The sequence below is a fragment of the Anomalospiza imberbis genome, unplaced genomic scaffold (genome assembly GCF_031753505.1).
Source record: "Anomalospiza imberbis isolate Cuckoo-Finch-1a 21T00152 unplaced genomic scaffold, ASM3175350v1 scaffold_935, whole genome shotgun sequence".
Classification (NCBI taxonomy): Eukaryota; Metazoa; Chordata; class Aves; order Passeriformes; family Viduidae; genus Anomalospiza; species Anomalospiza imberbis.
In genome coordinates this window covers 13,160-39,361 of record NW_027100555.1, presented here as the reverse complement: position 1 = coordinate 39,361, position 26,202 = coordinate 13,160, and the positions used below count along the sequence as shown (strand labels likewise).

The window sequence follows — 26,202 nt, the reverse complement described above, 5'->3', positions numbered from 1 at the left end:
GGTCCCCCCAGGTCCCGCTGGACGGAGCCGGAGCTGGCGCTGCTCCGCAGGGCCGTGTCGCGATTCCGAACCCCCCGAAACTCCCCCAAATCCCCTCCAAACCTCCCAAACCCCCCTCAAATCACCCCAAAACTCCCCCAAATCCCCCTCAAATTACTCCAAAACCCCTCCGGGACCCCCCAAAATCCCCCCAAATTCCCCGGGGTCCCCCCAGGTCCCGCTGGACGGAGCCGGAGCTGGCGCTGCTCCGCGGGGCCGTGTCGCGATTCGGGGAGGACCTGAACGGCCTAAAACCCCCCAAAATCACCCCAAATCCCCCCAAAACCTCCTCAAATCCCCCCAGAATTCCCTCCAGGACCCTCAAAATTCCCTTTGGACCCCCAAAATCCCCGGGGTGCCCCCAAAAACCCCCCCGGTTTCCCGCTGGACGGAGCCGGAGCTGGCGCTGCTCCGCAGGGCCGTGTCGCGATTCGGGAGGACCTGAACGGCCTAAAACCCCCCAAAATCCCCCCAAAACCTCCTCAAATTCCCCTAAAACTCCCCCAAATCCTCCTCAAATCCCCCCAAACCTCTCCGGGGACCCTCAAAATCCCCCCAAAATCCCCGGGGTCCCCCCAGGTCCCGCTGGACGGAGCCGGAGCTGGCGCCGCTCCGCGGGGCCGTGTCGCGATTCTGAACCCCCAAAACTCCCCCAAATCCCCTCCACACCTCCCAAACCCCCCTCAAATCCCCCTAAAACTCCCCCAAATCCCCCTCAAATCCCCTCCGGGACCCCCCAAAATCCCCCCAAAATCCCCGGGGTCCCCCCAGGTCCCGCTGGACGGAGCCGGAGCTGGCGCTGCTCCGCGGGGGCCGTGTCGCGATTCGGGGAGGACCTGACCGCCTCAGCGCCCTCATCAAGGACCGCACGGTGTAAGGGCGGGGGGGGGGGCGGAAATTTTGGGGTGTCCCCCCCCCCAAAAAAAAACAACCCCAAAACCCCCCCTCCCCCGTCCCCCCCAGGGCGCAGCTGAAGGCGGCGGCCAAGCGCAAAGCCTACGAGGACAGTGGGGTCCCCCTGCCCACCCCCGCCGCCGACTCCCCCAAAAAGGGACCCCGGGAAAAACCCCCCCGGATCTGGGGGGGCCCCCCACGACCCCCCCGGGCCCCCCGGAAGAAGCTGAAGGTGGCAGGTGAGGAATTCCGGGGGGGCTTTTTTTTTTGGGGGGGTATTTTTTTTTTTTTTGGGAATTTTTTCGCCCCCGTTCTTTAATTTTGGGGCCCCCCCTACACCCCCCCAATTAATTTTGGGCATCTTTTCCCCGATTCTTTAATTTCGGGGATCCCTCCCAATTAATTTTGGGGTTCCCCCCCCTCCCTTTAATTTTGGATTTTTTTTGGTCCCTCCCCTTTAGTTTTAGGGTTCCCCCCCTTTAATCTCAGGATTTTTTTTTGGCCCCTCCTCTTTAATTTTGGGGGGGCTCCCCCCTTTAATTTTGGGTTCCCCAAATCCCCCCCGGTTCCCCAAATCCCCCCCCCCAGAGCCCCCCCCGAGTGACTCCGACACCCCCGGGGACCTCGTGGACGTCGAAGGATTTGGGGACCCCCCCCCCCAAAGAAGCTGAATTTCGACCAGGGTACGGTGGCGGTGGGGGGGAATCCCCCCCAAAAATAACCCCTAAAATTTGGGGGGGGCTCCCCCAAAATTTGGGGGGGGTCCCCTCACCCCTTCCCCTTTTTCCAGCAGCCTGAAGTCGGAGCCCCCCCCCCACCAGGACCCCCCAAAACTCCTTGGGGGGGGGGGGTCCCCCAAACCCTCTGGACCCCCCCCCCAAAAAAACCCCGAATTTCTCCCTGAATCCCCCAAATTTGGGGGGGACCCCAAAATCCCCCTCAATTTTGGGGTCCCCCCCTCAATTTTTGGGCAATCCTCCCAGTTTTGGGGTCCCCAAAATTCGGGGACCCTCCCCTTGTCACCACCAATAAAATTTTGGGGTGTCCCCCCCTTTTGTCTCTGTGTCGTGGTTCGGGTCCTGCCTCGATTTTGGGGTGTCCGCCCCCCCCCCTCCCCAAAATTTTGGGATTCCCTGTCTGTTTCCCACATAAATTTGGGGTCCCCCCCATTTTTGGGGTCCCCCCCACGAGTCAGGTTTGGGTTTGAGCTTTTATTGGGGTCACACTGAAGACGAGACCGGGGGGGGGGGCCCCAAATTTTGGGGTCCTGGAGGGTTTGGGGGGGGAATTTTGGGGTGCCTGAGGACGAATTTGGGGTGCCCTGGGTGGGTTTGGGGTGGATTTTAGGGTTCCTGGGTGGATTTTTGGGGAGCCTCAGGTGGATTTTAGGGTTCCTGGGTGGATTTTGGGGAGCCCCAGGTGGATTTTAGGATTCCTGGATGGGTTTTTAGGATTCCTGGATGGATTTTGGGGTGCCCCGGGAGGGTTTTGGGGTTCCTGGGTGGATTTTTAGGATTCCTGGATGGATTTTGGGGTGCCCGGGTGGGTTTTGGGGTTCCTGGGTGGATTTTTAGGATTCCTGGGTGAATTTTGGGGTGCCCCGGGTGGATTTTTAGGATTCCTGGATGGGTTTTGGGGTTTCTGGGTGGATGTTGGGGTGCCCTGGGTGAATTTTGGAGTTCCTGGGGTGATTTTTAGGATTCTTGGGTGGATTTTGGGGTGCCCCGGGTGGGTTTTGGGGTTCCTGGGTGGATTTTGGGGTGCCCCAGATGAATTTTTAGGGTGCCTAGATGGATTTTGGGGTGCCCCGGGTGGATTTTTAGGATTCCTGGATGGATTTTGGGGTTCCTGGGTGGATTTTTAGGATTCCTGGGTGAATTTTGGGGTGCCCCGGGTGGATTTTTAGGATTCCTGGATGGATTTTGGGGTTTCTGGGTGGATGTTGGGGTGCCCTGGGTGAATTTTGGGGTTCCTGGGGTGATTTTTAGGATTTCCTGGATGGATTTTGGGGTGCCCCGGGTGAATTTTTAGGGTTCCTGGATGGATTTTGGGGTGCCCCGGGTGGATTTTAGGATTTCTGGGTTGATTTTTAGGATTCCCGGGTGGATTTTGGGGTTGCCCCAGGTGGGTTTTGGGGTTCCTGGGTGGATTTTTAGGATTCCTGGATGGGGTTTTGGGGTGCCTGGATGGATTTTTAGGATTCCTGGATGGATTTTGGGGTGCCCCCGGGTGAATTTTTAGGGTTCCTGGATGGATTTTGGGGTGCCCCGGGTGGGTTTTGGGGTGCCTGGATGGATTTTGGGGTGCCCCGGGTGGATTTTTAGGATTCCTGGATGGGTTTTGGGTGCCTGGATGGATTTTTAGGATTCCTGGATGGATTTTGGGGTGCCCCGGGTGAATTTTTAGGGTTCCTGGATGGATTTTGGGGTGCCCCGGGTGGGTTTTGGGGTGCCTGGATGGATTTTGGGGTGCCCCGGGTGGATTTTTAGGATTCCTAGGTGGGTTTTAGGGTGCCTGGATGGATTTCGGGGTGCCCCGGGTGGGTTTTGGGGTGCCTGGATGGATTTTGGGGTGCCCCGGGTGGGTTTTTGGGGTCCTACAGGGGCTGGCAGCGCTCCTGGCGGCTGTAGAGCTCGAACTGGCTCTTCCAGCGCATCATGTACGAGCTCCAGCGGTGGAATTCCAGGCGCCACTGCCGCTCCGCCTCCTCCATCGGCCCTGGGGAGCCCCGAATCAGCGCGGGGACCCCGAAATTGAAACCGGGGACCCCAAAAACGCCCCCAAAAAACCCTTAAAAAAACCCCAAAAAACCCCTGAACTGCCCCAAAATGCCCTAAACCCAACTTCACCCGAAACCTGCTCAAATCCACCCAAAATTCCCGGCTCTGCTGCCGCTCCGCCTCCTCCATCGGCCCTGGGGAACCCCGAATCAGCGCGGGGACCCCGAAATTGAAACCGGGGACCCCAAAAACGCCCCCAAAAAAACCCTTAAAAAAACCCCAAAAAACCCCTGAACTGCCCCAAAATGCCCTAAACCCAACTTCACCCGAAACCTGCTCAAATCCACCCAAAATTCCTGGCTCCGCTGGTGCTCCGCCTCCCCCCCGGCCGAATCAGCGCGGGGACCCCGAAATTGAAACCGGGGACCCCAAAAATCCCCCCAAAAAACCCTTAAAAAAAACCCCAAAATCCCCCTGAACTGCCCCAAAATGCCCTAAACCAAACTTCACCCAAAACCTGCTCAAATCCACCCAAAATTCCCGGCTCCGCTGCTGCTCCGCCTCCTCCATCAGCCCTGGGGAGCCCCGAATCAGCGCGGGGACCCCGAAATTGAAACCGGGGACCCCAAAAAACCCTTAAAAAAACCCCCAAAAAAACCCTGAACTGCCCCAAAATGCCCTAAACCCAACTTCACCCAAAATCTGCTCAAATCCACCCAAAATTCCGGGCTCCGCTGCCGCTCCGCCTCCTCCATCGGCCCTGGGGAACCCCGAATCAGCGCGGGGACCCCAAAATCCCAACTGAGGACCCCAAAACCCCCTCAGAAACCTCCCCAAAATCCCCCTGAACTGCCCCGAAATGCCCTAAACCCAATTCCACCCAAAACCTGCGCAAATCCACCAAAATTCCCGGCGCCGCCGCTGCTGCTTTGGCTCTGGGAATCCCCCCACGAAACCCCAAACCAGCGAGGGGACCCCAAAATCGGCTCTGGAGACCCCAAAATCAGCTCTGGAGACCCCAAAATCAGCTCTGGAGACCCCAAAATCGGCTCTGGGGACCCCAAAACCGCCCCAAAATCCCCCAAATCCACCCAAACGTCCCCAGGTCCTCCCCGTCCCCCTGTCCCCACGTCCCCGGTGTCCCCGCCATGTCCTTGATGTCCCCACAACCACGTCCGTGTCCCACCTCTGTGGTGCCACCTCCTCGTGTCCTCCCCAACGTCCCCAGTGATGTCCCCAGTGTCCTCAAATTCTCCAAATGTGCCCGATGTCCCAATATCCCCGGTGTCCCCAAATGTCCCCAAATGTCCCCGATGTCCCCAAATGTCCTCAATGTCCCCAGTGATGTCCCCAGTGTCCTCAAATTCTCCAAATGTCCCCAAATGTCCCCAATGTCCCCAAATGTGCCCAAATGTCCCCTCAATGTCCCCAATGTCCCCGATGTCCCCAAATGTCCCCAAATGTCCCCAATGTCCCCAATGTCCTCAATGTCCCCAATGTCCCCAAATGTCCCCAATGTCCCCGATGTCCCCAATGTCCCCAAATGTGCCCAAATGTCCCCAATGTCCCCAATGTCCCCAAATGTCCCCAAAGTCCCCAAATGTCCCCAATGTCCCCAAATGTGCCCAAATGTCCCCAAATGTCCCCAATGTCCCCAAATGTCCCCAATGTCCCAAATGTCCCCGATGTCCCTGATGTCCCCAAATGTCCCCAATGTCCCCAATGTCCCCAATGTCCCCAATGTTCTCGATATCCCCAATGTCCTCAAATTCTCCAAATGTCCCCAAATGTCCCCAACGACCCCAGATGTCCCAAATGTCCCCAATGTCCCCAAATGTGCCCAAATGTCCCCAAATGTCTCCAATGTCCCCAATGTCCCCAAATGTCCCCAATGTCCCCAAATGTCCCCGATGTCCCCGATGTCCCCAATGTCCCCAAATGTCCCCAATGTCCTCAATGTCCCCAATGTCCCCAAATGTCCCCAATGTCCCCGATGTCCCCGATGTCCCCAAAGTCCCCAGTGTCCCGGTGTCCCCTCACCGGTGACGTTGAGCAGCTTGGGCAGGAAGCGCGTCCAGAAGGCGCAGGCCTGGGCGCGCAGGCCCTGGGCCACGGCGAGCGGCCGCGCGTTGAGCCGGGCGTAGCTCTGCCCCGCAGCCGTGTAGGACGGCCAGCGCCGCTCCCGCTCCGACGGCTCGTTCGGGTCCCTGCGACGGCCGGGGGGGCCCCGGCGCGAGTCAACGAGGGTCGACCCGGCTGAGGTCGTCCAACCCAACTCATCGCAACTCAACCCAACCCATCACAACTCAACCCGACTCATCCCAACTCAACTCAACCCAACTGGGGTCATCCAACCCAACTCATCACAACTGATCCCAACTCAACCCAACCAAGGTTGTCCAACCCAACTCATCCCAACTCAACTCAACCCAACTGGGGTCATCCAACCCAATTCATCCCACCTCAACCCAACTCATCCCACCTCAACCCAACTCATCCCAACTCAACCCAACTCATCCCACCTCATCCCACCTCATCCCAACTCAACTCAACCCAACCGAGGTCATCCAACCCACCTCATCGCAACTCAACACAACTCATCACAACTCAACCCAACCGAGGTCATCCAACCCAACTCATCGCAACTCAACCCAACCCATCACAACTCATCCCAACCAAGGTCGTCCAACTCAACTCATCCCACCTCAACCCAACTCATCCCAACTTAACCCAACCGAGATCGTCCAACCCAACTGATCCCAAAGGAACTATCCCGACCAAGATTGTCCAACCCAATGTACCACAACTCCACTCAACCCATTTGAGGTCGTCCAACCCAACTCATCGTAACTCAACCCAACCAAGATTGTCCAACCCAACTGATCCCAACTCAACTCATCCCAGCCAAGGTCATCCAACCCAACTGATCCCAATTCAGCTCATCCCAACTGAGATCATCCAACCCAACTCATTGCAACTGAACCCAACCCATCACAACTCAACCCAACGAAGGTCATCCAACCCAACTGATCCCAACTGATCCCAACTCAACTCATCCCAACCGAGGTTATCCAACCCAACTCATCACAACTGAAGTCAACTCATCCCAACCCAACCCAACTCAACCAAACTCGTCTCAACCCCAACTCAACCAGACTCCATCCCAACCCGTACCCAGTGCGGGCGAAGTTGCCCCAGTATCTCATGATGCGCCGGCTCAGCGCCTCCTCCTCGGCCGTGTAGTTGAGCCCGGGGTTCAGCGGCTGCCCGAACACGAACTCGATCTCGTAGCCGTGCGGCACGCCCATCCACGGCGGCCACAGCAGGTTGGAGGCGCGGTGGTCAAACAGGTAGGCGAAGACGGTGCCGCCGCGCTCGGCCCAGCGCTGGGCGAAGTGCATCAGTGGGCACACCACGTTGTGGTCGCCCACGATGTCGTCCAGCGCCTCGCGGTTCTTCACCGGGTTGTCCTGGTCCAGCCAATCGGTGTACTGCAGCACCACGGCCTCGGCCGCCAGCTCGTTGGCCTGCGGCACGCCCAGCCTCACCCCGCCCAGGAACTCCTCGCGGCTGATCAGGCTCTCGTTGTCCTTGCCGAAACCCGGCACGCCGTACACCAAGAAATAGGTGCCCTCGTCCTGCACGGCGCCCAGCAGCACCTCGGCCTCGGCGCGGCCCGGCGCGCCCAGCAGCGCCTCGGGGGTGTCGGCCAGGAACTCGCCGTCCACCACGGGCACGAAGGCGAAGCGGAACACGCCCTGCTGCGGCAGCACGGCCGCCTCGTGCTCCACCAGCTGCGGCGGCGCCGCGGCGCGCAGGCACGCCAACAGCTCCGTCTCGTTGGTCACCGCCCCGCCGGCGCCCACGCCGCCGCACCCCACCAGCCGGCCCAGCCGCGCCGCTCGCCGCCGGCCCTCGGCCGCCCCCACGGTAGCCCACGGCCCGTTGGGCGAGCCGCTCTGCAGCACGGCGCGGCGGAACAGGGCGCGGCTGCCCCCCGACAGCAGGTGCAGCCCCACCGAGGCCGCGCCGGCGCTCTCCCCGAACAGCGTCACCGCGCCGGGGTCGCCGCCGAACGCCGCGATGTTGGCCTGCACCCAACGCAGCGCCAGCCGCTGGTCCAGCAACCCCACGTTGCCGGGGGCTTCGGGGTGACCTGGCAACGCCAAAAAGCCCAAAGCGCCCACCCGGTAGTTCATGGAGACCACCAAAACCTCCTCGGCCGCCGCCAGGAAGCGCCCGTCGTAGACGTCCAGCGAGGCGGCGCCGCTGTAGAAGCCGCCGCCGTAAATCCACACCAGCACCGGCGCCGGCGTTTTGGGGCGCGGCGCCGGCGCCCAGATGTTGAGGTACAGGCAATCCTCGCTCATCTCGCGGTTGGGGTTCCACATCTCAGAGCCGCCGAAGCCCGGGAACATGGTGTCAACCGGCTGGAAGCAGGCGTGGGGGTGGGAGAGGGCGTCCAGGACCCCTCCCCAGGGCCGGGCGGGGCGGGGCGGGGCGAAGCGCAGGGGGTCCCAGCGGGGGGCTCGGCGTAGGGGATCCCCAAAAACGCCGCCACGCGCGCCGAGGGCCCGGCGGGCACGTGGAAGCCGCGGACGGCGCCGGCCGAGGTGGCCACCAGCAGGTCCTCGGTGGTGGCCGGGGAGGGGGCGAGGAGGAGGAGGAGGAGGGGGAGGAAGAGCTGGAGGGGGGCGGGGGGCGGCGGCGATGGGCGACCCCCCATGGCGGCGGAGGCTGCGGAGAGAGAGAGAATTTGGGGGGTCAGGCACGGTGGGGGGAGGGGTTTGGGGGTCCCCCGTGGGTGGGGAGGGGGTGGGAGTTGGGGGGGGGTTCCAAATTTGGGGGGGGGGGGGGTCTTCATTTGGGGTGGGATTTGGGGGGGATTTCGGGGGTCTTGGGGGAATTTGGGGATACCCCAGGGGTGGGATTTGAGGAAGGGGTCCCCAATTGGGGGGGGGGTGTCTTCATTTTGGGTGGGATTTGAGGAGGGGTCCCCAATTGGGGGGGGTTTGGGAGGAGTCTTCATTTTGGGGGGGGGGGTTTCGGGGGGATTTGGGGATCCCCCAAGGGTGGCATTTGGGGAGGGGTCGCTATTTGGGGTAGGATTTCGGGGGGTTTGGGGGTCCCCCGTGAGTGGGGAGGGGGTGGGAGCTTGGGGGGGGTTCCAAATTGGGGGGGGGAGGGGTTCCTCTATTTGGGGGTGGGATTTGGGGAGGGGTCCCCATTTGGAGTGGGATGTGGGGAGGGGTCTTCATTTTGGGGGGGATTTGGGGGTCCCCCAGGGGTGGCATTTGGGGGAGGGGTCCCCATTTGGGAGGGGTCCCCATTGGGGTGGGATTTGGGGGGGGTCACGGGGGGATTTGGGGGTCCCCTGTGGGATTTGGGGAGGGGATGGGATTTGGGGAGGGGTCTCCATTTGGGGTGGGATTTGGGGGGGCATTTGAGGGAGAATTTGGGGTTCCCCCAGGGGTGGGATTTGGGGAGGGGTCTCCATTTGGGTGGGATTTGGGGAGGGGTCTCCATTTGGGGTGGGATTTGGGGGGGCATTTGGGGGGGAATTTGGGGTTCCCCCAGGGGTGGGATTTGGGGAGGGGTCTTCATTTTGAGTGGGATTTTTGGGGGGGTCATGGGGGGATTTGGGGATCCCCCGTGGGGTGGGGGGGGGGGGAATCCCCATTTTTTGGATGGGGGTGGGTCCAAATTGGGTGGGATTTTTGGGGTCCCCTGCGGGTGGGGAGGGGGTGGGATTTGGGGAGGGGGTGGGGTTTCCTCATTTTTGGGTGGGGTGGGGGGGGATCCCCATTTGGGGAGGGATTTTGGGGGGATGGGCAGAACCCCTGGAATTGGGGGGGGGTGGGGGTGGGGGAGGGTCCCCAGCTTGTTTGGACCCCCCCCAAGGACATCCTGACCCCCCCCCCCCAATATCCAATTTTTGGGGACCCTCCCAGTTTATCCCAGTCCCTCCCTGTGCCCCCCCCCCAACAGGGACCCCTCCCCCCCCTCGCCCCTCCCCCCCCTCGCCCCCCGCCCCCCCCCCCCCTTGGGGCAGGTGGCGGCTCCCAAAATAACCCCGGGAAAATTCCCGGCCGGAAGCGCCGGGGGCGGGGGGAGGGGGGAAGGGGGCACCTGTGGGGACCCCCGGCCCTATAGGGACCCCCCCAAATCCCCTATGGATCCATGGAAACCCCCCCGGCCCTATAGGGACCCCCCCCAAATCCCCTATGGATCCATGGAAACCCCCCCGGCCCTATAGAGACCCCCCCCAAATCCCCTATGGATCCATGGGAATCCCCCCGGCCCTATAGGGACCCCCCAGATCCCCTATGGATCCATGGGGACCCCCGGCCCTATAGGGACCCCCCAGATCCCCTATGGATCCATGGAAACCCCCCCGGCCCTATAGGGACCCCCCCCAAATCCCCTATGGATCCATGGAAACCCCCCCGGCCCTATAGGGACCCCCCAAATCCCCTATGGATCCATGGGGACCCCCCGGAGCCCAATAGGGACCCCCCAAATCCCCTATGGATGCATGGGGACCCCCCCGGCCCTATAGGGACCCCCCAAATCCCCTATGGATCCATGGAAACCCCCCCGGCCCTATAGGGACCCCCCAAATCCCCTATGGATCCATGGAATCCCCCCCGGCCCTATAGGGACCCCTGAGCCCCATAGGGACCCCCCCCAGATCCCCTATGGATCCATGGGAACCCCCGGCCCTATAGGGACCCCTGAGCCCTATAGGGACCCCACAAGATCCCCTATAGATCCATGGGGACCCTCCGGCCCTATAGGGACCCCCCCAGGTCCCCTATGGGTCCATGGAAACCCTCCTGGCCCTATAGGGACCCCCCCAAATCCTCTACGGATCCATGGAGACCCCCGGCCCTAAAGGGACCTCTGAGCCCTATAGGGACCCCCCCCCAGATCCCCTATAGATCCATGGGGACCCCCGGCCCTATAGGGACCCCTGAGCCCTATAGGGACCCCCCCCAGATCCACTATGGATCCATGGGGACCCTCCCGGCCCTATAGGGACCCCCCCAAATCCCCTATGGATCCATGGGGACCCCCCGGAGCCCTATAGGCACCCCCATAGAGAACCCCCAAATCCCAGCCCTATAGGGATCCCCTCCCCTGACCCCCTATAGATCCATGGGGACCTCCCGGCCCTATAGGGACCCCCGCAGGGATCTATAGGGGATTTGGGGGGGTCCCTATAGGGCCAGGGGTCCCCATGGACCCATAGGGGATTTGGGGGAGTCCCTATAGGGCCAGGGGTCCCCATGGATCCATAGGGGACCCCCCGAGTCCCATGGGGACCCCCACCCCTACAGAGACCCCCCCCAGCCCCTATGGATCCATGGGGACCCTCCCGGCCCTATAGGGACCCCCCCAAATCCCCTATGGATCCATAGGGACTTCCCCCCCCCCCAGCCCCATCGATGTGACCCTATAGGGACCCCCCCCCCCCAAATCCCCTATAGATCCATACGGCCCCTCCCCCCCCCCCAGCCCCGCCCTGCGCGGCCCCGCCCCCACCCCAAAATGGTACCCGGGGATGGATGGGGGGGGAGGGGCGATGGGGGATGGGGGGGGTCTCAGGTTGTGGGGGAGGGGCGGCGGGGAAGGTGGGGGAGGGGCGGTGGGGGGGTGGTCGCGGGGGGTGGGGGAGGAGCGGCGGGGAAGGTGGGGGAGGGGCGATGGGGGGTCTCAGGTTGTGGGGGAGGGGCGGCGGGGAAGGTGGGGGAGGGGCGGTGGGGGGGGTGGTCGCGGGGGTGGGGGAGGGGCGGGGATGGGGCCGTATCCGATGGAGGTCATTGAAAAGGGGGGGGGGTGGGGGGGAGGGGGATGATGGGGAGGGGTCCCCGGGGGTGGGGGGAGGGGAGGGTGGGGTGGGGGGTGGGTGGGGGTCGAGGCGGGGGTGGGGGAGGGGCGGCACCGACCCCTCTCGCGCCGCGGCTCCGGCCTCGCTTCGGCTCCGGCGTCTGGAAAATACCGGGGGGGGGGTGGGGGAGGGGCAGCGTTAAATTGGGGGGGGGGGTGGGGGAGGGGCGGCTCTTTTGGCCCCTCCCCCCCCTGCGGCAGCGCTGCCCCTCCCCCCCCCCCCCCCCGCTCAAGGGAGGGGTGGGGGGGGGGGAGGGGCGAGGATGCTCTGCCCAACACCCCCCCCCCCCCCCAAAAAAAAAAAAAAAACTCCCAGGGGGATTTGGGGGGAATTTTGAGGAATTTTTTGGGGATTTGAGAGGATTTGGGGAATTTTGGAGGGGGGTTGTGGGGATTTTGGGGGATTTGGGGGCAATTTGGGGGAATTTTTTGGGGGGAATTTTGGGAATTTGGGGGGAATTTGGGGCATTTTGGGGAATTTGGGGGAAATTCGGGGGGAATTTTGGGGGGAATTTGGGGAATTTGGGGGGATTTTGGGGCATTTTGGGGCATTTTGGGGAATTTGGGGGAAATTCGGGGAGAATTTTGGGGGGAATTTGGGGAATTTGGGGGGATTTTGGGGCATTTTGGGGGATTTGGGGGCAATTTGGGGGGAATTATTTGGAGATTTTGGGGAATTTGGGGGGATTTGGGGGATTGGGGGGCAATTCGAGGGGAATTTTGGGGGAATTTGGGGGGATTTGGGGGCATTTTGGGGGATTTGGGGGCAATTCGGGGGGAATTTTTTGGAGATTTTGGGGAATTTGGGGGATTTTGGGGGATTTGGGGGCAATTCGAGGGGAATTTTGGGGGGAATTTGGGGAATTTGGGGGGATTTTGGGGCATTTTGGGGGATTTGGGGAGAACTTTTGAGGAATTTCGGAGAATTTTGGGGGAATTTGGGGGAAATTTGGGGGGTTTCTGTGGCGTGGGAAATTTGGAGAATTTGGGGGAATTTTTGGGGAATTTTGAGGGAGATTTTGGGGAAATTTAGGGGAATTTTGGGGGAATTTGGGGGAAATTCAGGGGAATTTTGGGGAATTTTGTGGCATTTGGGGAATTTTGGGGGATTTCGGGGGAATTTGGGGGAATTTCAGGGCATTTTGGGCCATTTTGGGGGATTTTTTGGGAGGTTTTTGGGGTCCTCAGACCCAAATTTCAGAGGATGGTTGGGGGGGGGAGGGGTGGTCGTGTCCCGCCCTCTCCTCCCCCCAGTGCTAAAAATAACCGGGGTGGGGGAGGGGCAGGGGCGTGGAAAGGGCACAGGTGAGTCACGTGATGGGTGTGGCGCTCTCAGGTGTGACAGGGACCCCCCGCCAGGTGTGTCCCTGTCCCCAGGTGTCCCCAGGTGTCCCCATGTCCCCAGGTCTGTCCCCATGTCTGTCCCCATGTCCCCAGGTGTCCCCAGGTCTGTCCCCATGTCCCCAGGTGTCCCCAGGTCTGTCCCCAGCCGTGTCCCCCGGTGTGTCCCCAGATGTGTCCCCATGTCTGTCCCCAGGTGTGTCCCAGGTGTGTCCCCATGCCCCGAGTTCTGTCCCAGCTCTGTCCCCAGGTGTCCCCAGGTCTGTCCCCAGGTGTGGCCCAGGTGTGTCCCCATGTCTGTCCCCAGGTGTGTCCCCAGCCGTGTCCCCAGGTGTGGCCCAGGTGTGTCCCCAGATGTGGCCCCATGTCCCCAGGTGTGTCCCCAGGTCTGTCCCCATGTCCCCAGGTGTCCCCAGGTCTGTCCCCATGTCCCCAGGTGTCCCCAGGTCTGTCCCCAGGTGTGTCCCCATATCCCCAGGTCTGTCCCCATGTCCCCAGGTGTCCCCAGGTCTGTCCCCAGGTGTGTCCCCATGTCCCCATGTCTGTCCCCATGTCCCCAGGTGTCCCCATGTCTGTCCCCAGGTGTCCCCAGGTGTCCCCAGCTCTGTCCCCATGTCCCCAGGTGTCCCCAGGTGTCCCCAGCTCTGTCCCCATGTCCCCAGGTGTCCCCATGTCTGTGCCCATGTCCCCAGGTGTGTCCCCAGGTCTGTCCCCAGGTGTGTCCCCATGTCCCCATGTCTGTCCCCAGCCGTGTCCCCAGCCGTGTCCCCAGCCGTGTCCCCAGGTGTGTCCCAGGTGTGTCCCCATGCCCCCAGCTCTGTCCCAGCTCTGTCCCCATGTCTGTCCCCAGGTGTGTCCCCATGTCCCCAGCTCTGTCCCCAGCTCTGTCCCCAGCTGTGTCCCCCGATGTGTCCCCATGTCCCCAGGTGTCCCCAGGTCTGTCCCCGGCTGTGTCCCCATGCCCCCAGCTCTGTCCCAGCCCTGTCCCCAGGTGTGTCCCAGGTGTGTCCCCATGTCCCCAGGTGTGTCCCCAGGTGTGTCCCAGGTGTGTCCCCGTGCCCCCAGCTCTGTCCCCAGGTGTGTCCCCATGTCCCCAGGTCTGTCCCTGGCTGTGTCCCCATGTCCCCAGCTCTGTCCCCAGGTGTGTCCCCGTGCCCCCAGCTCTGTCCCCAGCTCTGTCCCCAGGTGTGTCCCCGGGTGTGTCCCCAGCCCTGTCCCCAGGTGTGTCCCCGGGTGTGGCCCCTCCCCATCCGTGGCCACCGGACAAGGGTCACCTGCCCCACCCCCATGGGGCCCGCGGTGACGTCACGGGGAAAACCCCGGGGAGACACTGGGAGGGCACTGGGTGACACTGGGATGTACTGGGACACCTCCCTGTCCCCACCCCCGTGTCCCTGGTGGCCACCAGGCCACCTCCGTGTCCCCAGTGACCACTGGGACACCCCCAAGTTCCCATCTCCGTGTCCCTGGTGGCCACCAGGCCACCTCCGTGTCCCCAGTGACCACTGGGACACCCCCAAGTTCCCATCTCCGTGTCCCTGGTGGCCACCAGGCCACCTCCATGTCCCCAGCGACCACTGGGACACCCCCAAGTTCCCATCTCCGTGTCCCTGGTGGCCACCAGGCCACCTCCATGTCCCCAGTGACCACTGGGACATCCCCATGTCCCCATCTCCGTGTCCCTGGTGGCCACCGGGCCACCTCCATGTCCCCACTGATCTTGGTGCCACCTCCATGTCCCCACCCCCGTGTCCCCACCCCCGTGTCCCCATCCCTCTCAGTGACACTTCCATGTCCCCCTCCCCACATCCCTCCTGACCACCGGGCCACCTCCGTGTCCCCACTGACCTTGGTGCCATCTCCATGTCCCCACCCCCATGTCCCCACCCCCGTGTCCCTGGTGGCCACCAGGCCACCTCCATGTCCCCAGTGACCCCTGGAACACCTCCATGTCCCCTGTCTCCATGTCCCTGATGGCCTCCATGTCCCCCCCATCTTGATGCCACCTCCATGTCCCCATCCCTGTGTCCCCACCCCTCTCAGTGCCACCTCCATGTCCCCATCCTCATGTCCCTCCTGGTCACCAGGACATCTCCACGTCCCCCCCAGTCTTGGTGCCACCCCCATGTCCCCCAGCCCCGTGGCCCTGGTGGCCACCAGGACATCTCTGTGTCCCCACCGATCTTGGTGACACCCCCATGTCCCCCATGTCCGTGTCCCCCCCGCTCTCAGTGCCACCTCCATGTCCCCACCCCCGTGTCCCTGGTGGCCACCAGGCCACCTCTGTGTCCCCACTGATCTTGGTGCCACCTCCATGTCCCCATCCCCATGTCCCCACCCCTCTCAGTGCCACCTCCATGTCTCCCATCTCCGTGTCCCTCCTGGCCACCAGGACATCTCCACGTCCCCCCCAATCTCGATGCCACCTCCATGTCCCCACCCCCGTGTCCCCCCCGGTCTCGGTGCCACTCCCGGTGTCCTCCTCCCCGTGTCGTGTCCCGCGCGCGGTGACATCGGCGCATGGAGGAGGAAGCTCCGTGCGCAGGGCGCGGCCGCCGCATTCTCCACCGTGTGTGTCACCTCCGTGTGTCACCTCCGTGTGTCACCGCCCGTCACCCCCCGCCCACCTGCGCCACCCGTGGTGGGGACAAAGGTCCGGGGCCACCCACTGTCCCCCCCCGCCCCCCCGATATTGTCCCTGTCACCGCTGGCTCGAGCCCAGTCGGGGACGGGACGTGGCCATGGCCGGGGGGACACGCGGGGGGTTCCTGGTGGTCCTCACCTGCGCCGTCACAGGTGAGGGGACAGCGGGGACAGCGGGGGGACGAGGAGGAGGAGGAGGAGGAGGAGGAGGATGATGGGGAGAGGTTGGAGGGGGCAGGGGGCTGAGGGGGCTGGAGGAAGAGGGTGAAGAGAAAGAGGGTGAAGAAGAGGAGGGTGAAGAAGAGGAGGGTGAAGAGGGTGAAGAAGAGGAGGAGGAATCGGGGTGGGAGAGGTTTGAGAGGTTCATATCTGGAGGTCTTGGAGGAAGAGGATGAAGAGGATGAAGAAAGGGGAGATGAAGAGGAGGAGGAGGATGAAGAGGATGAAGAAAAGGGAGATGAAGAAGAATAGGGTGAAGAAGAGGAGGGTGAAGAAGAGGAGGGTGAAGAGGGTGAAGAAGAGGAGGAGGAATCGGGGTGGGAGAGGTTTGAGAGGTTCATATCTGGAGGTCTTGGAGAAAGAGGATGAAGAGAATGAAGAAAAGGGAGATGAAGAGGAGGAGGAGGATGAAGAGGATGAAGAAAAGGGAGATGAAGAAGAATAGGGTGAAGAAGAGGAGGGTGAAGAAGAGGAGGGTGAAGAGGGTGAAGAAGAGGAGGAGGAATCGGGGTGGGAGAGGTTTGAGAGGTTCATATCTGGAGGTCTTGGAGGAAGAGGATGAAGAGGATGAAGAAAGGGGAGATGAAGAGGAGGAGGAGGATGAAGAGGATGAAGAAAAGGGAGATGAAGAAGAAGAGAGTGAAGAAGAGGAGGGCAAAGAGGATGAAGAAGAAGAGGAGGAATCAGGGGTGGGGAGGTTTGAGGGGTTCAGATCTGGAGGTCTTGGAGGAGGAGGATGAAGGGGATGAAGAAGAGGAGGAGTTGGGGTTGGAGGGGTCCATGATGTGTCTTGGAGGAAGAAGGTGAAGAGGATGAGGATGAAGAGGAAGACGGTGAAGAAGAGAAGGAAGAATCAGGAGTGGGGAGGTTTGAGGGTTCAGATCTGAAGGTCTTGGAGGAGGAGGAGGAGGATGAAGAAAAGGGAGATGAAGAAGAGGAGGATGAAGAAGAGGAGGAGGAATTGGAGTGGGGAAGGTTTGAGGGGCTCAGATGTGAAGGTCTTGGAGGACGAGGGTGAAGAGGAGGAGGATGAAGATGAGGAGGAGGAAGAAGAAGAGGAAGACGATAAAGAGGATGAAGAAGAGGAGGAGGAGGAAGAAGAAGAGGAAGACGATAAAGAGGATGAAGAAGAGGAGGAGGAGGAAGAAAAGGAGGATGAAGAAGAGGAGGAAAAATTGGGGTGGGGGAGGTTTGAGGGATTCAGATCTGAAGGTCTTGGAGGAGGAGGAAGATGAAGGGGATGAAGAAGAGGAAGAGTTGGGGATGGAGGGGCCCATGGTCTGAAGGTCTTGGAGGATGAAGAAGAGGAGGATGATGATGAAGAGCAGGAGGAGTTGGGGTTGGGATTGGAGAGTTTGAAGGGATCCATGGTCTGAAGGTCTTGGAGGAGGAAGAGGAGGATGATGAAAAGGACGAGGAAGAGGAAGAGGAGGAAGGTGGAGACAATGGAGAGAGGTTGGAGGGGGATGAAGAGGGGGAGGAGGAGGAAGATGAGGATGAAGGTGAAGAAGAGGAGGGGAAAGGGGAGGACATCTACAAAAGATGAAGGTCTTGGAAGAGGAGGAGGAAGAGGAGGGTGAAGATGAAGGAGGGTGGAGGGTGGGGGGGGGACCTTGGATGGGTCAAAGGCCAGGATGAGGATCTTGGAAGAAGAGGAGGAGGAGGAGGATGAGGGTGAAGGTTGGGGTGTCCACCCTGGGGAGGGCCTTGGGGGTCTCTGCTCATCCTGGACCCTCCCCTGCAGCCACTGTCGTGGGGACAAACAGAGCCCAAGAGACCTCCAGGAGCATCCCAGAGACGGCCACGACCACTTTAGGGACCTCCACGACCATCCCAGAGACAGCCACAACCACCTCATGGACCACCACGAGCATCCCAGAGACAGCCACGACCACCTCATGGACCTCCTCGATGAACCCAGGGACCACCACGACCATCCCAGAGACAGCCACGACCACCACATGGACCACCACGACCATCCCAGAGACAGCCACGACCACCTCATGGACCTCCTCAGTGAGCCCAGGAACCACCACGACCATTCCAGAGACGGCCACGACCACCTCATGGACCTCCTCAGTGAGCCCAGAGACCACCACGACCATCCCAGAGACAGCCACGACCACCTCATGGACCTCCTCAGTGAGCCCAGGGACCACCACGACCATTCCAGAGACGGCCACGACCACCTCCTGGACCTCCACGACCATCCCAGAGACAGCCACGACCACCTCATGGACCTCCACGAGCATCCCAGAGATAGCCACGACCGCCACATGGACCTCCTCAATGACCCCAGGGACCACCACGACCATCCCAGAGACAGCCACAACCACCTCATGGACCTCCACGACCATCCCAGAGACAGCCCCGACGACCTCCTGGACCTCCTCAATGACCGCAGGGACCACCACGAGCATCCCAGAGACAGTCACGAGCATCCCAGGGACCACCACGACCATCCCAGAGACAGCCACGACCACCTCATGGACCACCACGAGCATCCCAGAGACAGCCACGACCACCTCAGGGACCACCACGAGCATCCCAGAGACAGCCACGACCACCTCGTGGACCTCCTCGATGAGCCCAGGGACCACCACGAGCATGCCTGAGACAGCCACGACCATCACAGGGACCACCACGAGCATCCCAGAGACAGCCACGACCTCCTCCTGGACCTCCTCAATGACCACAGGGACCACCACGACCATCCCAGAGACAGCCACGACCACCTCATGGACCTCCTCGATGACCACAGGGACCACCACGACCATCCCAGAGACTGCCACGACCATCTCAGGGACCACCACGACCATCGCGGAGACAGCCACGACCACCTCATGGACCTCCTCGATGACTCCAGGGACCACCACGTCCATCCCAGAGAAAGCCACGACCACCTCCTGGTCCTCCTCAATGACCCCAGGGACCACCACGAGCATCCCAGAGACAGCCACGACCATCACAGGGACCTCCACGACCATCCCAGAGACAGCCACGACCACCTCATGGACCTCCTCAATGACCCCAGAGACCACCACCACCATCCCAGAGACAGCCACGACCACCTCATGGACCTCCTCAATGACCCCAGAGACCACCACCACCATCCCAGAGACAGCCACGACCACCTCCTGGACCTCCTCAATGACCCCAGGGACCACCACGAGCATGCCTGAGACAGCCACGACCATCCCAGAGACAGCCACGACCACCTCCTGGACCTCCTCGATGACCACAGGGACCACCACAACCATCCCAGAGACAGCCACGACCACCTCATGGACCTCCTCAATGAGCCCAGGGACCACCACGACCATCCCAGAGACAGCCACGACCACCTCATGGACCTCCTCAATGACCCCAGAGACCACCACGAGCATCCCAGAGACAGCCACGACCACCTCATGGACCTCCTCGATGACCCCTGGGACCACCACGAGCATCCCAGAGACAGCCACGACCACCTCCTGGACCTCCTCGATGACCCCTGGGACCACCACGAGCATCCCAGAGACAGCCACGACCACCTCATGGACCTCCTCGATGACCCCTGGGACCACCACGACCATCGCGGAGACAGCCACGACCACCTCATGGACCTCCTCGATGACCCCAGGGACTACCACGACCATCTCAGAGACAGCCACGACGACCTCATGGACCTCCACGAGCAACCCAGAGACAGCCACGACCATCCCAGGGACCTCCACGAGCATCCCAGAGACAGCCACGACCACCTCATGGACCTCCTCGATGACCACAGGGACCTTTACGACCATCCCAGAGACAGCTACGACCACCTCATGGACCTCCTCGATGAACCCAGGGACCACCACGACCATCCCAGAGACAGCCACGACCACGTCATGGACCTCCACGACCATCCCAGGGACAATCACGACCACCTCAGGGACCTCCACGACCATCCCAGAAACAGCCACGACCACCTCATGGACCTCCTCCACAACCCCTGGGACCACCACGACCATCCCAGAGACAGCCACGACCACCTCCTGGACCGCCTCCATGACCCGAGGGACCACCACGACCATCCCAGAGACAGCCACGACCACCTCATGGACCTCCTCGATGACCACAGGGACCACCACGACCATCCCAGAGACAGCCACGACCACCTCATGGACCTCCTCGATGACCACAGGGACCACCACGAGCATCCCAGAGACAGCCACGACCATCTCAGGGACCACCACGACCATCGCGGAGACAGCCACGACCACCTCCTGGACCTCCTCGATGACCACAGGGACCACCATGAGCATCCCAGAGACAGCCACGACCACCTCATGGACCTCCTCGATGAGCCCAGGGACCACCACGACCATCCCAGAGACAGCCACGACCACCTCATGGACCACCGCGACCATCCCAGAAACAGCCACGACCACCTCATGGACCTCCTCGATGACCCCAGGGACCACTGGCTCTGACAGGACCAGCAGAAGCACCACAGAGATGACCCCAACCACATCACGGACCTCCACGACCATCGCAGGGACCTCCACGGCCACTCCAGAGCCCCCCACGACCATCCCAGAGACCACCACGACCTTCCCAAGGACCACTACAACCATCCCAGAGACAGCCACGACCATCTCAGGGACCACCACGATCATCCCAGAAACAGCCACGACCACCTCATGGACCTCCTCCATAACCCCTGGGACCACCACGACCATCCCAGAGACAGCCTCGACCACCTCATGGACATCCTCAATGACCCCAGGGACCACCACGACCATCCCAGAGACAGCCACGACCACCTCCTGGACCTCCTCGATGAACCCAGGGACCACCATGACCATCCCAGAGACAATCACGACCACCTCATGGACCTCCTCGATGAACCCAGGGACCACCACGACCATCCCAGAGACAGCCACGACCACCTCATGGACCTCCTCAATGACCCCAGAGACCACCACGAGCATCCCAGAGACAGCCACGACCACCTCATGGACCTCCTCGATGACCCCTGGGACCACCACGAGCATCCCAGAGACAGCCACGACCACCTCCTGGACCTCCTCGATGACCCCTGGGACCACCACGAGCATCCCAGAGACAGCCACGACCACCTCATGGACCTCCTCGATGTCCCCAGGGACCACTGGCTCTGACAGGACCAGCAGAAGCACCACAGAGATGACCCCAACCACATCACGGACCTCCACGACCATCGCAGGGACCTCCACGGCGACTCCAGAGCCCCCCACGACCATCCCAGAGACCACCACGACCTTCCCAAGGACCACTACAACCATCCCAGAGACCACCACGACCATCTCAGGGACCACCACGACCATCCCAGAAACAGCCACGACCACCTCATGGACCTCCTCAATGAGCCCAGGGACCACCACGACCATCGCAGAAACAGCCACGACCACCTCCTGGACCTCCTCGATGACCCCTGGGACCACCACGAGCATCCCAGAGACAGCCACGACCACCTCATGGACCTCCTCCATAACCCCTGGGACCACCACGACCATCCCAGAGACAGCCTCGACCACCTCATGGACCTCCTCAATGACCACAGGGACCACCACGAGCATCCCAGAGACAGCCACGACCATCTCAGGGACCACCACGACCATCGCGGAGACAGCCACGACCACCTCATGGACCTCCTCGATGAACCCAGGGACCACCACGAGCATCCCAGAGACAGCCACGACCACCTCATGGACCTCCACGACCATCCCAGAAACAGCCACGACCACCTCATGGACCTCCTCAATGACCCCAGAGACCACCACGACCATCCCAGAGACGGCCACGACCACCTCATGGACCTCCTCGATGAACCCTGGGACCACCACAACCATCCCAGAGACAGCCACGACCACCTCAGGGACCACCACGACCATCCCAGAGACAGCCACGACCACCTCATGGACCTCCTCGATGACCCCAGGGACCACTGGCTCTGACAGGACCAGCAGAAACACCCCAGAGATGACCCCAACCACATCACGGACCTCCACCACCAATTCAGGGACCTCCACGGCCACTCCAGAGCCCCCCACGACCATCCCAGAGACCACCACGACCTTCCCAAGGACCACTACAACCATCCCAGAGACAGCCACGACCATCTCAGGAGCCTCCACGATCACCACAGGGACAGCCTCCACCCCATGGACCACCTCAACCACAATTGGGACCACGTCCTCCACCTCAGCGACCACCACCATCCCAGGGACCACCACGACCACCACAGGGACCACCACAACCATCTCAGAGTCCACCATGACAACCCCAGGGACCACCACGACCATCTCAGAGTCCACCATGACCACCCCAAGGACCACTTCCTCCACCTCAGGGACCATCCCGACCATCCCAGAGACCACTACAGCCACTGCAGGGACAGTTTCCTTCACCTCTTGGACCACCACGTCCATCCCCAGTACCACCACGACCACCTCTGGCACCACCTCCTCCTCAGGGACCACCACAACCATCCCTGGGATCTCCGTGACCACCTCAGAGACCACCACAACCATCCTGGACACCACCACAACCATCCCAGAGACCACCCCTACCACCTCAGGGACCACCACAACCATCCCTGGGATCTCCGTGACCACCTCAGAGACCACCACAACCATCCTGGACACCACCACAACCATCCCAGAGACCACCCCTACCACCTCAGGGACCACCACAACTATCTCAGGAACTTCCACGACCACCTCAGTGGCTACCTCTTCCACCTCAGAGACCACCATGACCACCTCAAGAACTTCCACAACCACCTCAGGGACCACTTCCTCCACCCCATGGACCACCACAGCCATCTCAGAGACCACCTTCCCCACCCCATGGACCACCACAACCACTCCAGGGACCACGTCCTCCACCTCAGTGACCACCACAACCACCTCAGAGACCTCCACAACCACTTCTGGGACAACCACGACCACGTCAGAGACCACCTTCCCCACCTCAGGGACCACCACAAGCACCCCAGAGACCACCTCCTCTACCTCTGGTACCACAACGACCCTTCCCAGTACCAGCCCAACCACCTCAGAGACCACCTCCTCCACCTCAGCGACCATGACCATCCCAGGGACCACCACGACCACTCCAGGGACCACCTCCTCCACCTCAGAGACCACCACAGCCACCGCAGGGACCACCACAGCCACCGCAGGGACCACCACGACCACCCCAGGGACCACTACAACCACCACAGGGACCTCCACAACCACCTCAGCGACCATGACCATCCCAGGGACCACCACGACCACTCCAGGGACCACCTCCTCCACCTCAGAGACCACCACAGCCACCGCAGGGACCACCACAGCCACCGCAGGGACCACCACGACCACCCCAGGGACCACTACAACCACCACAGGGACCTCCACAACCACCTCAGCGACCATGACCATCCCAGGGACCACCACGACCACTCCAGGGACCACCTCCTCCACCTCAGAGACCACCACAGCCACCGCAGGGACCACCACAGCCACCGCAGGGACCACCACGACCACCCCAGGGACCACTACAACCACCACAGGGACAACCTCCTCCACCCCATGGACCATCCCAACCACCTCAGCGACCACCTCCTCCACCTCAAAGAGCACCACAGCCACCCCAGCGACCACCACGACCACCTCAGAGACCACCTCCTCCACCTCAGGGAGCACCACAACTACCTCTGGGACCTCCATGACCACCTCTGGGACCACCTCCTCCACCTCTGGGACCACAACAACCCTCCCCAGTACCACCCCAACCACCTCTGGGACCTCCATGACCACCTCTGGGACCATCTCCTCCATCTCTGGGACCCCTACGACCATCCCCAGTACCACCACGACCACCTCAGGGACCTCCATGACCGCCTCAGAGACCACCTCAACCTCCTCAGTGACTGCCACGACCACCCCAGGGCCCACCATGGCATCTTCCACCACCACTCTGGGGACATCTACGACCACCCCGGGGATGTCAACAACCCCCACAACCACCTCGGCCACCTCCACGACCACCTTGATGACCACCACAGCGCCTACCACCACCACCCCTTGGACCACCGCTGCTCCTCCTTCAGGTGAGTCCTCCCCAGATGATCTTCACCCTCACCTGGGGTGTCCCCGTGACCCGGCGTGTCCCTGATGTCCCCGTGTCCCCACCAGGGCTGTGTGAGAACGGGGGGACCCCCAGTGGCACCGGTTGTCTCTGCAGCCCGTCCTACGCTGGTCCGCGCTGCGAGTTCTCCACCGACACCGTGGAGACCAACCTGCGTGAGTGATGGTCCCACCCCACACCTGGGGGACCTGGGCATCTTGAGGGTCCTGGGCAACTCAAGGGTCCTGGTCTTCTTGGGGGCTCTGATGGTTTTTGGGGGGTTCTGGTCTTCTTGGGGATCTTGATCTTGGGGGTTCTGGTCTTCTTGGTGGTCCTGGTCATCTTAGGGGTTCTGGGCACCTTAGGGGTCCTGGTCTTCTTTGAGGTTCGGGTGCTTTTGGGGGTCTTGGTCATCTTGAGGGTCTTGATCATCTTGGGGGTTCTGGTCTTCTTGGAGGTCCTGGTCATCTTAGGGATTCTGGGCACCTTGGGGGTCCTGGTCTTCTTTGAGGTTCAGGTGCTTTTGGGGGTCTTGGTCTTCTTGAGAGTCTTGATCGTCTTGGGGGTTCTGGTCATCTTGGGGGTTCTGGTGGTTTTGGGGGTCTTGGTCCTCTTGGGAGTCCTCAACATCTTGGGGGTCCTGGTGTCTGTAGGGGTTCTGGTCTTCTCGGTGGTGCTTCTTTGGGGTTCTGGTCATCTTGGGGGTTCTGGGCACCTTGGGGGGCCTGGTCTTCTTGGGGGTCCTGGTGGTTTTGGCGACACTCGTCCTCTTGGGGATCTTGGTCTTCTTGGAGGACCTGATCTCTTTGGGGATCCTGACCATCCTGGAGGTCCCGGTCATTTTGGTGGTCCTGGACACTGTGGAGGTCTTGGTGTCCTTGGGGTTCCTGGACACTGTGGAGGTCCTGGTGTCCTTGGGGTTCCTGGACACCCTGGAGGTCCTGGTGTCCTTGGGGTTCCTGGACACCCTGGAGGTCCTCACCCACCCTGTCCCACCCCACTGACCGCTTCTTCCCATTGTCCCTCCAGCGTTCCCTGGGACCATCATGGCCACCCTGGACATGGAGGTGACCGTCACCAACTTCAACTACTCCAAGGACTTGAAGGACCCCACCTCCGAGACCTTCCGCTCCTTCCAGAACCACTTCCGGCAGGAGGTGAGGACGTGGGGAGCCCAGTGTCCCAGCACGGCCACCGTGTCCCCTCGGGGGTGGCCACATTGTCCCCAGAGGGGTGGCCAAGTGACCTTTTGCCCTTGCAGATCAAGAAGATCTATGGGACCGTCCCTGGCTATGAGGGCGTGGAGATCACCAGCCTCAAGTAAGGGGTCCCTGACCACCCCCAAGGGTGGGGTGAGGTGGGTTGGGGTGTCCCCAGACCCCCCTGTGACCTCCAGTGTCCCCTCCCCAAAGGCCCGGCAGCATCGTGGTGGGACACCAGGTGTTCTTCACCATGGCCCAGAGCGGCAACACCATGGAGAAGTTCCAGGAGACCACAGAGGGGTTGGTGGAGAACCTCCAGGAGGCGGTGGCCAGCCAGGGCAACTGCCAGCACAACACCTGTGGGTGACCCCAAAGCCCCCCCAGATCTTCCTTGACCCCTGTGGGACCTCCCCTGGACCTCCAGGGTCCAGCCGGGGCACCCAAGGGTGGTCTCTGATGTCTTCTCCTCCCACCCCAGCCGTGCTGTGCCTGGTGCTGGGACCCAACCCTGTGGTCAGCAACATGAGGGAGGTGTTGGACCTGGACGGTGAGAACGGCGGGGAGCCCTTGACCACCCCATGGCCCCTCCTGACCACTCACCATCCCTTGACCACCTCACGGCTCCTTCTGACCACCCATGGTCCCATCTGACCACCCACCACCCTCTGACCACCCCATGGCCCCTCCTGACCACTCACCACCCTCTGACCACCCCATGGCTCCTTCTGACCACCCATGGCCCCTCCTGACCACCCACCACCCTCTGACCACCCCATGGCCCCTCCTGACCACTCACCATCCCTTGACCACCCCATGGCTCCTTCTGACCACCCATGGCCCCTCCTGACCACCCACCACCCTCTGACCACCCCATGGCCTCTTCTGACCACCCATGGCTCCTTCTGACCACCCACCACCCTCTGACCACCCCATGGCCCCTTCTGACCACCCACCACCCTCTGACCACCCCATGGCCTCTTCTGACCACCCATGGCTCCTTCTGACCACCCACCACCCTCTGACCACCCCATGGCTCCTTCTGACCACCCCACCACTCCCTGACCACTCACCATCTCCTGTCCCTCATCTTCACGCCCTGCCCACCCAACATCTCCTGTCCCTCACCCCTCACC

The 26,202-nt window shown here is 61.8% G+C and overlaps 3 protein-coding genes and 1 long non-coding RNA gene across 6 annotated transcripts; 3 read left to right on the top strand and 1 right to left on the bottom strand.

Moving 5' to 3' along the window:
- Nucleotides 1-775: 775 nt before the first annotated feature.
- CUNH17orf49 (chromosome unknown C17orf49 homolog) lies at nt 776-1,634 on the top strand (the record flags this gene model as incomplete). Its single annotated transcript, XM_068179407.1, has 3 exons — nt 776-912; nt 1,003-1,172; nt 1,522-1,634. Coding segments are annotated over 3 exons (390 nt in total), but the record flags the coding sequence as incomplete, so codon positions are not given.
- Nucleotides 1,635-2,273: 639 nt separating this feature from the next.
- On the top strand, nt 2,274-3,581 carry LOC137467982 (uncharacterized). 2 transcript variants are annotated; one of them, XR_010995691.1, is made up of 4 exons: nt 2,274-2,985; nt 3,175-3,216; nt 3,298-3,381; nt 3,443-3,581. It is a non-coding gene; the product is annotated as an uncharacterized lncRNA (long non-coding RNA). The 2 variants fall into 2 exon arrangements; XR_010995690.1 differs by having other exon boundaries at nt 3,175-3,236.
- ACHE (acetylcholinesterase (Yt blood group)) lies at nt 3,409-8,375 on the bottom strand. Of its 2 annotated transcripts, none has more exons than XM_068179403.1 (3): nt 6,828-8,375; nt 5,694-5,860; nt 3,409-3,651 (listed from the first exon to the last, which is right to left on the bottom strand). In XM_068179403.1, the coding sequence occupies exons 1-3, from the start codon at nt 8,069-8,071 to the stop codon at nt 3,530-3,532; spliced, it is 1,533 nt and encodes a 510-aa protein (XP_068035504.1). In that variant the 5' UTR covers nt 8,072-8,375; the 3' UTR covers nt 3,409-3,529. The 2 variants fall into 2 exon arrangements, with proteins under 2 accessions (XP_068035504.1, XP_068035503.1); XM_068179402.1 differs by lacking the exon at nt 3,409-3,651 and adding an exon at nt 4,229-4,413.
- An 8,493-nt stretch (nt 8,376-16,868) lies between these two features.
- LOC137467984 (acidic leucine-rich nuclear phosphoprotein 32 family member B-like) lies at nt 16,869-17,292 on the top strand. The gene is made up of 2 exons (XM_068179406.1): nt 16,869-17,024; nt 17,125-17,292. Exons 1-2 carry the CDS (start codon nt 16,869-16,871, stop codon nt 17,290-17,292), a joined length of 324 nt encoding a protein of 107 aa, XP_068035507.1.
- The last annotated feature ends 8,910 nt before the right edge of the window (nt 17,293-26,202 follow it).

Excerpts from the sequence above, each read along its gene's own strand:
- LOC137467984 (XM_068179406.1), top strand. The coding sequence starts at position 16,869 with ATGAAGAAGAGGAGGAGGAGGAAGAAAAGGAGGATGAAGAAGAGGAGG. Across the intron at positions 17,025-17,124 it reads TGGGGATGGAGGGGCCCATG|GTCTTGGAGGAGGAAGAGGA; the intron begins GTCTGAAGGTCT and ends CATGGTCTGAAG.
- ACHE (XM_068179402.1), bottom strand. The coding sequence starts at position 8,071 with ATGTTCCCGGGCTTCGGCGGCTCTGAGATGTGGAACCCCAACCGCGAG. Across the intron at positions 5,861-6,827 it reads GGCAACTTCGCCCGCACTGG|GGACCCGAACGAGCCGTCGG; the intron begins GTACGGGTTGGG and ends CGGCCGTCGCAG. Across the intron at positions 4,414-5,693 it reads CAAGCTGCTCAACGTCACCG|GGCCGATGGAGGAGGCGGAG; the intron begins GTGAGGGGACAC and ends GGGGTTCCCCAG.